This window comes from Bos grunniens, chromosome 5 (assembly GCF_055505025.1).
Source record: "Bos grunniens cultivar Pamir isolate PY7600 chromosome 5, Bosgru_T2T1.0, whole genome shotgun sequence".
NCBI classification, from domain to species: domain Eukaryota; kingdom Metazoa; phylum Chordata; class Mammalia; order Artiodactyla; family Bovidae; genus Bos; species Bos grunniens.
Window position 1 is genome coordinate 51805427 of NC_141169.1, and position 12525 is coordinate 51817951.

Sequence of the window (12525 nt, forward strand, 5' to 3'; positions counted from 1 at the left end):
CATAGTAGATTCTTAATATGCTGTGTTGTCCAGTGAAGCAAAAGGCTGAACCCTCTGTGAGAAGGTATGGGTTTCCGCCCATTTCTTGAATGACATGTGCCAAAAGTTTTCTGTTTTGTCTTCATGTTAACATCCACCAGTTACCATGTACTCAGAACAGTTCTTTACAACAATCCTTTTTAAAATCCTAATAAACAACTCTGAGTTAAACCCTTCTATGACTCTGTTTCAGATGAGGAAACCCAAACAGGTTAATTAACCCAAGGTCACGCATCCAATAAGTTAAGAGTGCTGCAATTTGAATCTAGCAAGTCTAGTCTAAACCTTGGCTGTTAACCACTATGCTATTGGTTACAATACCTTAAACTATAAGTCAGTAAGATGTTTTGAGCTCTTCTCAGACCAAATAAAAACCCAGTGCCATTCTGGAGGTTACAGTCCTTAGACACATCTTTTTCCTCACAGTATTTCAGTGTTCTCTGTTATGTCCAAGTGTTTTTGTCGCAATGCCTACCCACAGAAATAGTAATTATGTAAAAAGCATTTTCAATGTATTTCAGTAAGGCTTGGATTTTAATGGACTGAAGAACTTTTCTGTAAAATGTTAATCTAGCATTGTGGGGGGGGGGGAAACTGCTTTTGAAATAAATGTACTTCAGCTGTGTGACTCTAAGTAAAAGTCACTTCACTCTCTAAATCTTGACTTCCTCCTTGGTAAAATGAGTATAATTTATACCTTCCTTGCAGGAACTGCTGTGAGAATTAAAAGGAATAAAATTAAAAGAAAAATTTATAACTACACTTGACTTCTGTAAATACTATGGAGGAATCTTTCAGTATTATACATTTATTATACAAGCCAGGTTTTCAAAAAAATTAAAACTATTTGTCTTTGAGAGGTAGAGGGATGGTCTGGCATTGTTATAGGTAGGCGGTTTCAAAATTAGCTTAACTAAATTAAAAATAAATGAGTGCTCATAAAAGATAATTCAGGGAGTCTACCTGAGATGAGGATTATGTTTTCTACTTGACCTGCAATTTTAACACAAAGTTGTAACTCTTTTTTTCTAAACTGCTAAGAGATGTTTCATAATATCTTTCTAGATGTATATCCTTTTTGTTTCAGATATTAATAGTTTCAAAAAAGGTCTCAAAAACACATCTCCATTATTGTATTTTATGAAAAGTTTTTCCAAGTTGATACGAATGTTTGGTTTTTAAACAGAGTCAACGACGTGGGAGTGGGAGGTCACTGATGTGTTGAACCTCGTCAGGAGGAGGACGCAACCAAGTATATGAAGGAAAACATGAATAATTTATCATATCTGAAAGTAAACTCTCAAATTGGTTGTGACTTTTATACTAGAAAACTAGTACTGCTGGAACATAATTAAAAACCTAGAATCATGCTGAGTGGTAACTGTAAGGCAAATTAAGAAGCTATGTAATCACAGCTATAACTACGTGGTTTTTGTGAAAAATCTATCCTAGGCCACAAAGAAAATTTGGGTTTGAGGCCAAGAGACTTTCATGATAATAATACATAACTGATATATCTCAATAACATAAAAATTGCAAGGAGAAAGTGTAACAACAGCAGTATTACTTTCAAGAACTGTGTCAGGAGCTAAAAAAGAATCTCACAAAATTAGATAAATATATCCAGTCTGACATAAACACCATATGGTAACCGCCTTAAGAGACAGGAGTTGTATGTTATGTTTTAAAATTATGACACAGAGGTAGTAAAAGCTGGAAAGCAAATGCAATTTGCACAATTGGGTCTGAAGCCTAATATTTTATTTTTCTAGATAAAAAGAATAAGATTGCAATATTATAGCTTTGGAATTTTTCTCCCATCTAGTTAAACTTCACAGAAAGGAGCAGTTGATATTATATTGCAATAGTTCCCCAAATAGTGGCATGGTTTAGCTGATCTTCCCTGGTTGCACTATTTAATGAATGTTTAAAATTAAATTTAATATAAACACATTTGCAGCAACTGAAAATGGTCTCAAAATTCAAGGGTACAATAATTCTTTTTTTTCCCTGAGGGGCTAGAATCACTCCCACAGTGTAATTAAGAATGTTTCAACTGACCTCTGACTCACTATAACCATTAAGCATATGGATATCAACTACAGCCAGGAAAGACCTGGAGATGAGTACTATAACATTTCAGGTCTTCTATCAAAGAATATTGCTTTCAACAGAAAAATAGAAACAGCTGAAATCCAAGGGCAATATGCTGCCTCAAGTCCTCCTTAAAAGTAGGGACTGTGCAAATAATATAAATCAACAAATATTTAGATAACATAAATATAAAATAGTTCAAAGTATCTGCCTCCCAAACAAAAAGCCCTCCCCCGCATTAGACAAAAAAAAACAAAAACAGATTTTAAAGACTTCCTTTGGAGAAAAGTGGTATAATCTCTATTTATACAAAATACATGATTGTTGCCAAGTTTAGCTGCGGAATTCATATTTATAGCAATCTCATTTTGTAAGCATCCTGGCTGCTGAATCCTATAGATTCAGAAAGACAGCAGAAGTTATAGCCTCTTGTTCAGCTATTTTAAAATGGCAGGGGGGATTTCACCTTTGCAAAAGAGCAACAGTGGCCAAAGTAGAAGGTATTTCCAGAGTCCCTTCTAATAGAAAGGCAGTTGGCAGTGCCTGCCTGTGTGTGGACTCATGAGTCATGTCTGACTCTTTGCAACCCCATGGACTGTAGCCCGCCAGGTTCCTGTGTCCACGGGGATTCTCTAGGCAAGAATACTGGAGTGGGTTGCCACTCCCTTTTCCAGGGGATCTTCCTAACCCAGGGATCAAACCTGGGTCTCCTACATTGCAGGCAGATTCTTTACAGCTGAGCCACTGGGGAAGCCCAGAGATATTTCCAGAGTCCCATCTGATAGAAAGGCAGTTGGAAAGTCTTCTACCCTACTAGCTCTGTTTCTTCTTAACAGATATAGGTGAAATTAGAGGAAAAAGCTGGAAGAGAAGAGGCAGAGATTAAAAGAGAAATGAGAGGAGAAAAAGGAAAATAAGAGGAAACTATAAGAAAGGAGAAAAAGGGAGAAAGATATTTAGTCAAAGGTCTCAATAATACAGTAATACAAATCAACTCAAAATTCAAACTATGTATGTTGGCTCTAAAGAATAAGTAATTCATTAATTATCATCCCTGTTCTAGAGATAAGGAAACAGAGGCTTTGAACAGTTAAGGCGTGAAGTTAATAAGAGGCAGAAGCTCAGCTCCTTGCTGCCTCACAATTTAAGATTACTAAGAATGTTTATATTCACAAAAGTATCACAACATGCTCCTTTAAAGAGAGCCAATATTGCTAGTGCATTCTAAATTACTAGATTTATAAAAAAAATTGATATTCATCTAAATTCTCAAATAGTTTTTATATAAGATAGATATTATAACTTACTTTCCAAATCTATAAAAACTGCTTTCCCATAGCACATGAATTTGTAACACACCATGCACTATGAACTCCTGGTTCTTATCATGAGTGGTTTAAAAAAAAGTTAAATTCACTCTAATAATATAAGCATAGTAAAATGTGGTACTTTACACAAGATGTCATATCTGCTGAAGGCCAGAAGTGGTTAAGTAGAAATCCAAAGGACATACTAGGCTGCTGGCAATGCTTTCATGAGGCCGTTTTTGTCTACATTTGTGGTGTGTGTATGTTAAGTCACTTCAGTTGTGTCCAACTCTTTGTGACCCTATTGACTGTAGCCCACCAGGCTCCTCTGTCCATGGGATTCTCCAGGCAAGAATACTGGAGTGGATTGCCTTACCCCCCTCCAGGGGATCTTCCTGACCCAGGGATCGAACCCATATTTCTTACGTCTCCTGCTTTGGCAGGTGGGTTCTTTACCACTAGCGCCACCTGGGAAGCCCACATCAGTGGTAGTTTTCCATTAAAAAAAAAAAAGTAATCCACAATATTCTCAGCCTGGATACAGATTAATTCCAGAGGCTTCTAAATCTCCACATTCAATTTCTATAGCCATCTTAAGTAGGTGGATTCCTGAAAAAACTGTGCCTTGAACTAACTAGCCAGATGTCACATCACCTCCAGCAGACTGTTGAGGATTTGACTATTCATATGAATTATTCTAAATTTGACAAGAATATACTACTCACTATATAATACCTACACTGTTATTCATTAACACAAGTATAATAATGTTAACCTCATTAATACTTTTGAGTTATTTTCAATAATTCATGTTGTTTCATTCTCAGCTTCTTAACTGACCCTTTGGCCTAATGGTTACCTAGGACTTGAGGTACCAAATTGTGACGATGAACAAAATACTCCAAGGTTACACTGAGAAAGGACAACCTAATTACTGGTCTACTATAGAATTAAGTGAATGTTATCAAGCAGAATAAAAATATATATGCTAAATTGCCCATCTTTTCCTTCTGCACTACAAAAAATTTAAGAAATACAGCAAAAGTTGAATCAATAATCACACAGGGGAAAAACAGATAAGAAATGACACAGCTGTTAATATAATAAAATTTAAAATGAAAGCAAGTGAAAAGTGGTTCTAAGCCAGACTTGTATGCACCCAGTAGCCTAATAAATAAATGTTACTCACAAAAGTATACAGTAAAACTAACAAAACTTTAACACTAGTTTCTATAAAGAAATACCCAATAAGAAACAACAAAATGATCTGCTTCTTTTTGGCAGTAGTAGCATTACAGGAAACCAAGTTATTCAAGTTGAAAATTAGTTTCTTTTTTAATGGAAAACAGTCAGAAAAGGACTTTAATCCACTTGGCATATGCCAGTTGTCCAACAATCTATATAAGATAGGCACTGTCAGTGACAAAAAGTGATTATGTGAGGCTTAAAACTCACTGTATTTATAATATGTATCCCAAAGGACATTATTACTACTGTTTTAAGGCCTATAGTCTCAAATGTACTATAAAATTATCTCAGTTTTGGGAGTTTCCTTTTTGAATCTCCTAGCATCCAGTAAATTCACACACACAGCTCAGTTTTTCTAGTAACTAAAGAAAGCAATTCAGACCAACAAGAGGAAAATGTGTTAACCTCTCCAGGGATCAGGATATTTTAGAAAATGCAGCCTTGACTCAAGGGAATGAACTGCTAGTAATGATTCCTGGCGGTGGCAAGAGATACTCTGGGAGGAAAAATGTGTCAAATCATATCAGCAGGTGGACAGCCCACTTTGCTTATCACTAAGACTGGGATGATTATCGTACTATATAGTATTAATACATTCATATTATGTGTGTATAAATACCATACATATATATATATTTTTCAATCTGTAGGGCATAGTCCTAGTATTGAAAACTAATGCAATGTTAGCTTAAACTACTCAGTTTATATAAATATATGCTGCATACCCTTGTCTCACATCTAACTTTCACTAGAATAATAATTATTTTGATTTCAATTGATCTGTTATTTCTCAAGAACAGACATATTTTTACTTCATGCAAATTCATGTCAATATTTTTAAGGTGTTACTGAATTGGAAAACTACCCCTCTTATTCTATTTCAACACTTTAGCAGTGATATACAGATTTTTCTGATTCCCAGTTTAACATCCAAATACAGAAAATAAACTAAATACACAGATTGAACTTTTTTTTTTTTTAACAACTTTAAGGAAATGCTGAAGATAGAATCTAGGAAATGCCATATTTTATGTTAACTTTAGGTGAAATTATAAAATAGAAATTCATCATTTAGTGTAAATAAAAATAGCATCCCTTTGAAAAAAAGACCTTATCACATGTGCAAATTAAATACAGATAATAGTGCAAAGTAAATAAATACACAATTACAACACCCTCAAAACTGTATCTAATTCATGACTCAATTCTAATACCTTATTATAGTTTTATAATAATTCGAGAGGCTGAAATTTATAAATTCTATTAAACTCAAAGGCTTTTCAGAACACTAAAATAATACTAAGACCATTATAATTTATGAATAATCATTTTTTAAACATATTTGCATTTTCACATAAATAACTATGGAAATTTAACTCAGAAGAAAAATATAATACCATAATCCATTAAAGAAAGAAAATACAGTGAGTTAGGTCAGTTTTTTAAGAAATAAGTTAGTATATTCAAGAGCACTTTTCTTCTTCACTAACATAGGAAAGTGAAACAAAATTAGCATTTTACTCCATGACAGAAAATTTACTGTACTTCTAAATGCTACTCTATCTCCAAAAATGCACTTCTCATTGTTTTGGAATACACACATAGTTTGTATTTGTGGATTAGCAGTGCTATTTTCTTCTTGAGAAGATATTACAAAATGAAACACTCAAATGAACAAAACCTCACAGCAAAATTTTAGGACATCTAAAAATCATCTTGGCTGGGTCATATTTCAAAGACAATGATTAATGTTGTTAGTCAGTAGGGGGAAAAAAGTCAGTAGAAATATAAAATATGAAAAGTCTTTAAAATCCAGACAGTAAATATAAAAAGAGACAGACTTAAGTGAAATCTGGGAAAGATATTTAAAGAAATGAGGTATGATGGAGCTATAGTGCTACAATTCATCTCAACATATTAAGTTTTAATAATAACCTCTACTTCAGAATTGCAGAATCAGCAAAAATCATAAACTATCTGCTGCTGTGTTCTTGTGACCTTTCTGGTCAGATTTTTAATAGTCACTAGTAAATACATTCAAAATAAGCATTAAGCTAACTGCATAATCATATGGTAAGCATATCTGCCACTTAAGGCAAATTATAAGTAAAAATGTAAGCAAACAATTTTGTATTAATAATAAATACAGCCTCAAGCATTTAACATGATCAATATTTTAAAAATTTAAATAATAAATGCAACAATTTTATACAGAACTGTACCATTTATTATACACACAAGTTGATCAGTTCCCTTTGTTTACAAAGGCTGGTTATAGACAAAATGGAATGTTACAGTACCATCTTGCATAAAATTTTAGTACAATTTTGTACTAGAAAAAGGGTGCAAAAACACCAGCCTAATAAATCTGATTAAATGAAGTATCTTTTCTTTCTTTTTAAAAAGTACATCATTAACACATACACCACAAACTGTACATAAGCTCACTTTTAAATCACCAGTTGAAGATACGGGTAGCAGGTATGTTGTAGAATTAACCATTCCTCCCATCAGTTTATTAAAGGCTTGCTCTGCTACTCATTCAGGAGCCTTTGTTGACGTGTAAGCTTGTAATATGAATTACTTAACTCAGGTAAGTACAATTTAAAGGAGGCCAACAACAGCTGCCAGGAATTATTTGTAGTAAGATACGTCCTTCTCACAGAAAATTCACTGAGGAGCAAAGATTTTTCATGTATCATTCTTCTGTAAATTTAGAGTAGCTGCTCAAGATTCTCCATTTTGAACTTTGGATGTTGGTGGTTGCATGAAATCCTTAAAAGGAACTAGTGCCTCTTTCAGGGCAGAACAGACCTCGGAAGATGAGCAGGTGATGCATTCCACTAGAGTTGGGTATAAGGCAATTACTTGTGCCCAGGTATTTCCATCAACTGTAATGCAAGTATAAGGAAAGAGGGGGCTGAATTAGCAGATTATCTAGTTAATACAAACACATTCCTTTAAATCCAATGCAAAAATTTTTTTTCTAAAATATGGAGATTCCACAAGCTTGTACCTTTCTTTAAAGTCTAGAAGACATGATCAGTGTGCAGACTCATCAATACCACCAAATATGATCAAGTACTTAAATGATACTTCAGTTTGTGAAGGGCTTCGGAGCTAACAAAACAACTTAGAATAATTCAAACTTTTATCATTTTCAGTATAATAGCCAGAGAAGAAAGTGTACTTTTCAAGAACAATTAGAAAACAATTCAATTTTGGGGAATTCCCTGGCGGTCCAGTGGTTAGGATTCTATGCTCTCACTGCCAAAGGCCAGGGTTCAATCCCTGGTCGGGGAACCAAGATCCCACACACTAAGTGGCATTGCAAAAAAAAAAAATATCCATTTTTTTATGCAGTTGTAGGCTAAAAAATATATACATCTTAAATTTTTTTCCTAGTAATGACCTTAATATTGATGTTAACTTCAAATGACTACACATACATCCATTCTTCTCTTGTACTTTTTGCTAATCTTTAATGTATATGAGTAGACTTAAACTATAGTGGGGAGGGACACTTTTGCCTTCCTCATCACTATTATGAACAACTAGTACAGTGAAATGCTATCTGTGAATGGACAACAGTGTTACACCACAATTACTTGATTTCCTTATGCACTGAGATCATATATTACATTTCTGTTTTCCTCTAAGTATTGTGCACATTGTTGAGAGCACAATACACAATAAAAACGGATGACAGACTTTTCTTAGACAGTATATGTATATGGCACTTAGTGGAACAAGTCTCAAATCTGGGAGGTAGTGTAGTATAAAAAAAGCACAGTACACTATGCATAGGAGCTTTTGTTCCATTTTTCACTCCAATTTACTGAGTGTCTACTAAGTATCTAAAAACCTTTCTGAAATAAGGTAGTGCTGGGTGTCCCTGAACAAGTCATATAATTTCTCATGTCTCAACTTTACTATAGAATAAAGGAATGAGGTTCTCAAATTAGTGCTCTTCAAGTTACTTCTTAAAAAAAAAAAATTGATGATCAAGTAAGTCTGGCAAATGTTATACATATTATCTTCCCTTTTGGGGATTCACAGTTCACATGAATTTATTAAATGCTCATAATGAAAGAACAGGTTTAACTTTTATCAATTCAGGGTTTCCAAAATTAATTTGACTATGAAATTTTTCCATTCAGTATCCACTGACATCCCTCAACATTAATATTCATTCCTTAGTACATATCTTGAGAAATGCTAATCTATTTTTAATCTCTTCTCTACCCAAATAGGCTTCCTCAGAGCAGAGGTAAGAAAAAGAAAAGGCGAGTGGGACTGATGGATATAGGTAAGGGAGCAAATGTCAGGCCAGAGCTGTTCTGCTTTTTATCAGTTTTGTATGTTGGAAATCCATATCAGATTTCATTTGTAAGAAGAATTTTGCTGCTTAACAACAACAAAGAAACATTTTAAAAACCAATGGCGTAAGTAATTTTAAACAGTTTGCTCCAGTAGTTGTCTACAGAACTTTCTACTAATCACTTAACAGAAAGATTACACTAAAAGAATTCTGGGAAAAGGCAAAGTAGTAAGGGCCAGGAATCTGTCTACCCACTTAGAAAACAATTGAATTGGCAGAATCTGAGGCAACTGTTTTGAAACTCTGGAGCCTACTGAAGGTTGCAGATTCCAAGATTTGGACAGTATATTGTGGTTAATTTTTGTCAATCTAAGCCTTTAGCACAGTAGCAGCCTACCTATCCCCACTTCTAGCCATGTGGGAAGCAGCTGTGCTCATGTTCCTAGCACAGCCTTGGACAGCTTGTGGGAGGCCAGAGTAGGAAAAAGGGACCCTATCCTTCAAATATCAGGGATCTGTGCTCTAATTGCTACTTCTGATCACAGACAGAGGCTTCAGGAACAAAAATCAACAACAACAAATAGTTCAAAAATGGGAAAAGGATTTGAAAAGACATTTCTCCAAAGAAGATATACAAATGGCTGATAAAGTACATGAAAAGATGCTCAACATCATTAATTGTTAGGAAAACGCAAATGGAAACTACAATTAGGTACCCTCTCACACTTAACAGAATGGCTATTGTTAAAAAACAAACAGAAAACAAGCATAGGTGAGGATGTGGAGAAAACACAGCTCGGGTTCACTGTTGGTGGTAACGTAAGATATGGTACAGCCACTGTGGGAACAATATGGTAGTTCTCAAAAAACAAAAAATAGAATTTAAAGTAGGATCCAGAAGTTTTGGAAAACTTCTGGATATAATTATACATTCAAAAGAATTAAAAACAGGATCTCAAAGAGATATCTGTATGCACTTGTTCACAGCAGCATTATTCACAACAGCGAACACATGGAAGCAACCCAAGTGTCCAACAGATGAATGAATACATACACACACAGAATGGAATATTATCTGGCCTCAAAAACAGAAGGAAATTCTGCAACATACTAAAATATGGATAAGATTTAACAACATTAGCTAAGTGAAATAATAAGGCAAACATGGTATGTTTCAACTTACATGAGGTAGTTAAGAGTAGTCAAGATCACAGAGATAAAAATTAGAATGGTGATTACCACAGGCTTGGAGAAGTGGGGAATGGGGAATTATTGTTTAATGAGTACAGAGTTTCAGTTACAAAATGGAAAGAGTTACATACATGGACAGAGGTGATAGTTACCAACACTGTGAATGCATTTAATACCACTGAAAAAACAGTTAGGATGATGAGTTTTTTAACATGTATTTTACTGTGATAAAGTAATTTTTTGGGAAAAAAGATTGCATAGATTGAAAGCTATCTAGATTGGCCCAGACTTATTCCTGGTTTATTGTAGGAAAACACAAAGATACATTATTTAAGATAACATCATAAAACTCAGGGGAAGCTACTCAAATTTCTTAAATTTTTTAAAAAAATATGTTTTAAAAACTAACAACCATAGATCTTCATGGGCACTCTGGACTTAACTATCAAAAACAATGAAAAAGCTATACATACTGATACAGAAGAATCTTTATTTTATGAAGTGGAAAAAATGAAGTGTGTTCACAATAGTAGGTAAGATATGGGGCTATTATGAATATTTATTTGTGTTAAAAACTGGGGGCATATTGGAGCACAGTTGACTTCTGAACAACACAGGTCTGAATGGTGTGGATCCACATATACGCAATAAATACTGCAGTGCTACATGATCCCCGGTCGGTTGAGTCCAAGCATGCAGAACCCCAAATATGGAAGAACCATCTAAGTTATAGAGGAATTTATGACTGCTCGGAAGGTCAGCACCCCTAATTCCTGCATTGTTCAAGAGCCAACTACACATATATTTGTATTTACATAATAAACTTATGGAAGAATCCACAAACTAACAAAAATGGTTGACTATGGAAAGGTAGGAGCCTGGCAGGTACAGAACAACGGATACAGATACAGAACAGGGGAAAGACTGCTGTTCCCTGTATATCTTTCTACAGTTTTGAGTTTTTGAACCATGTGTATATTCACTATTTTTTCAAATTTTTAATTAAAGAGTAAGATGATAAATAAGTCAAAAAAAATACCTCCCCCACCAGAGAACCCTAAAACAAATAACAAATGTTCTAAACAAATACTGGGTGAACACTGGCTCTGCTGGCTTCCAGCAGTCCAACATATTTCTGCTGGGAAGGCCCAACGTTCTCCAAGTTGTTTTCTTTTTTCTTATTTCTGAATGGAGTTTAGCATATCGTGTTAATATGTTACTATGTCATCATTTATTTAACTTAAATCTTCACTTAATATACCCACAGGCATAATTCAAACTTTCTTGAACAATTTTAACATTAATTTAGTTAAATCATCTATCATTAATACACTGCCCTACCCATGGCCCATTGACTTTTCAAAAAAAGGCTATTGAGTTTTCCTTCCCTTTTCTTCCATTATACAAATTCTGGTTACATTCTTAACAGCTATCCAAAGATCATAAAAAATACACTTGCCATTCTTACTATATCTATAGCAATAACATGAAAAATAGATAATTTCCTGTTTACTTCTTAAGTATAATATATTTCTAAGAATCAAATTCTACCTTGTGATCTAATAAAGATTTTACTGGTCTCTAGGAAGTCAATGCATGATTTCCCTTTCTGAAAAATAAACCAGAACATCTTATTAAGATTATTCAAATTTGAACTTGATAGGATAAATTAAGGACATTTGTTCAAGAATTTTTCTTAGAAATTCTACACCTTCTTTTTGAGGTTGAATATACACAAGTCTACTGCTTCTTGAAATTTAGTATAATATGCCCTCTAGGCCAAAGTAACAGTCGGTGAATTTTGAAAGGAGCAAAATATGTATTTGATTATATAACAACTGACAGGAACAAATTATCCTGGGATTCATTTATTAGGAACCTATGTTCTTCTTGGGTCTTAAAAGTAATGCTGCTTAAAGCATCAATCTGCTTGTACCAGAATGCAAATAAACAGACTTCTTCTCTAACAAAGTCTTACTGTATAAAAAAGTAAGCTAAACCAGTGTGCTTAGTGACACAATTGACTTACACTCTGATGCCAGCTCTTTATCTTGTCCTGAACCAGTAACAAACTCTTAAAACCAGTGGCTGGTCCAAAAAAAACACTCAGTGGTGGTGGTGTGTTTCAGAATAGAATACAACATGATTAAAAAGCCTGTCAAGAACTTTACGCTTTAAGGGGAGTGAGTCATGTACACATGGGACTATAATACAGACAGAGAGCTTCAGGAGCACACAGAAGAGAGCTACAACTTCACCAAAAGGAGAAACCACTCACCTTCAAGGAATAAAATCAAGGCTTAAAAGTGGTGTGATATCTGACCA

General features: G+C 34.3%; 1 protein-coding gene and 1 long non-coding RNA gene across 9 annotated transcripts in view; one reads left to right on the plus strand and one right to left on the minus strand.

Moving 5' to 3' along the window:
* LOC147371941 (uncharacterized) overlaps window positions 1-12525 on the plus strand; it is a 59721-nt gene that overhangs the window by 31052 nt on the left and 16144 nt on the right. The window lies entirely within an intron of this gene.
* MON2 (MON2 regulator of endosome-to-Golgi trafficking) overlaps window positions 6893-12525 on the minus strand; it is a 110861-nt gene continuing 105228 nt past the window's right edge. For all 8 annotated transcript variants that reach the window (XM_086400227.1, XM_086400226.1, XM_086400229.1 and 5 more), the window contains one exon: window positions 6893-7579. In XM_086400227.1, the coding sequence (XP_086256353.1) occupies window positions 7416-7579 (164 nt within the window). In that variant the 3' untranslated portion in view covers window positions 6893-7415. The remainder of the gene's footprint in view (window positions 7580-12525) is intronic.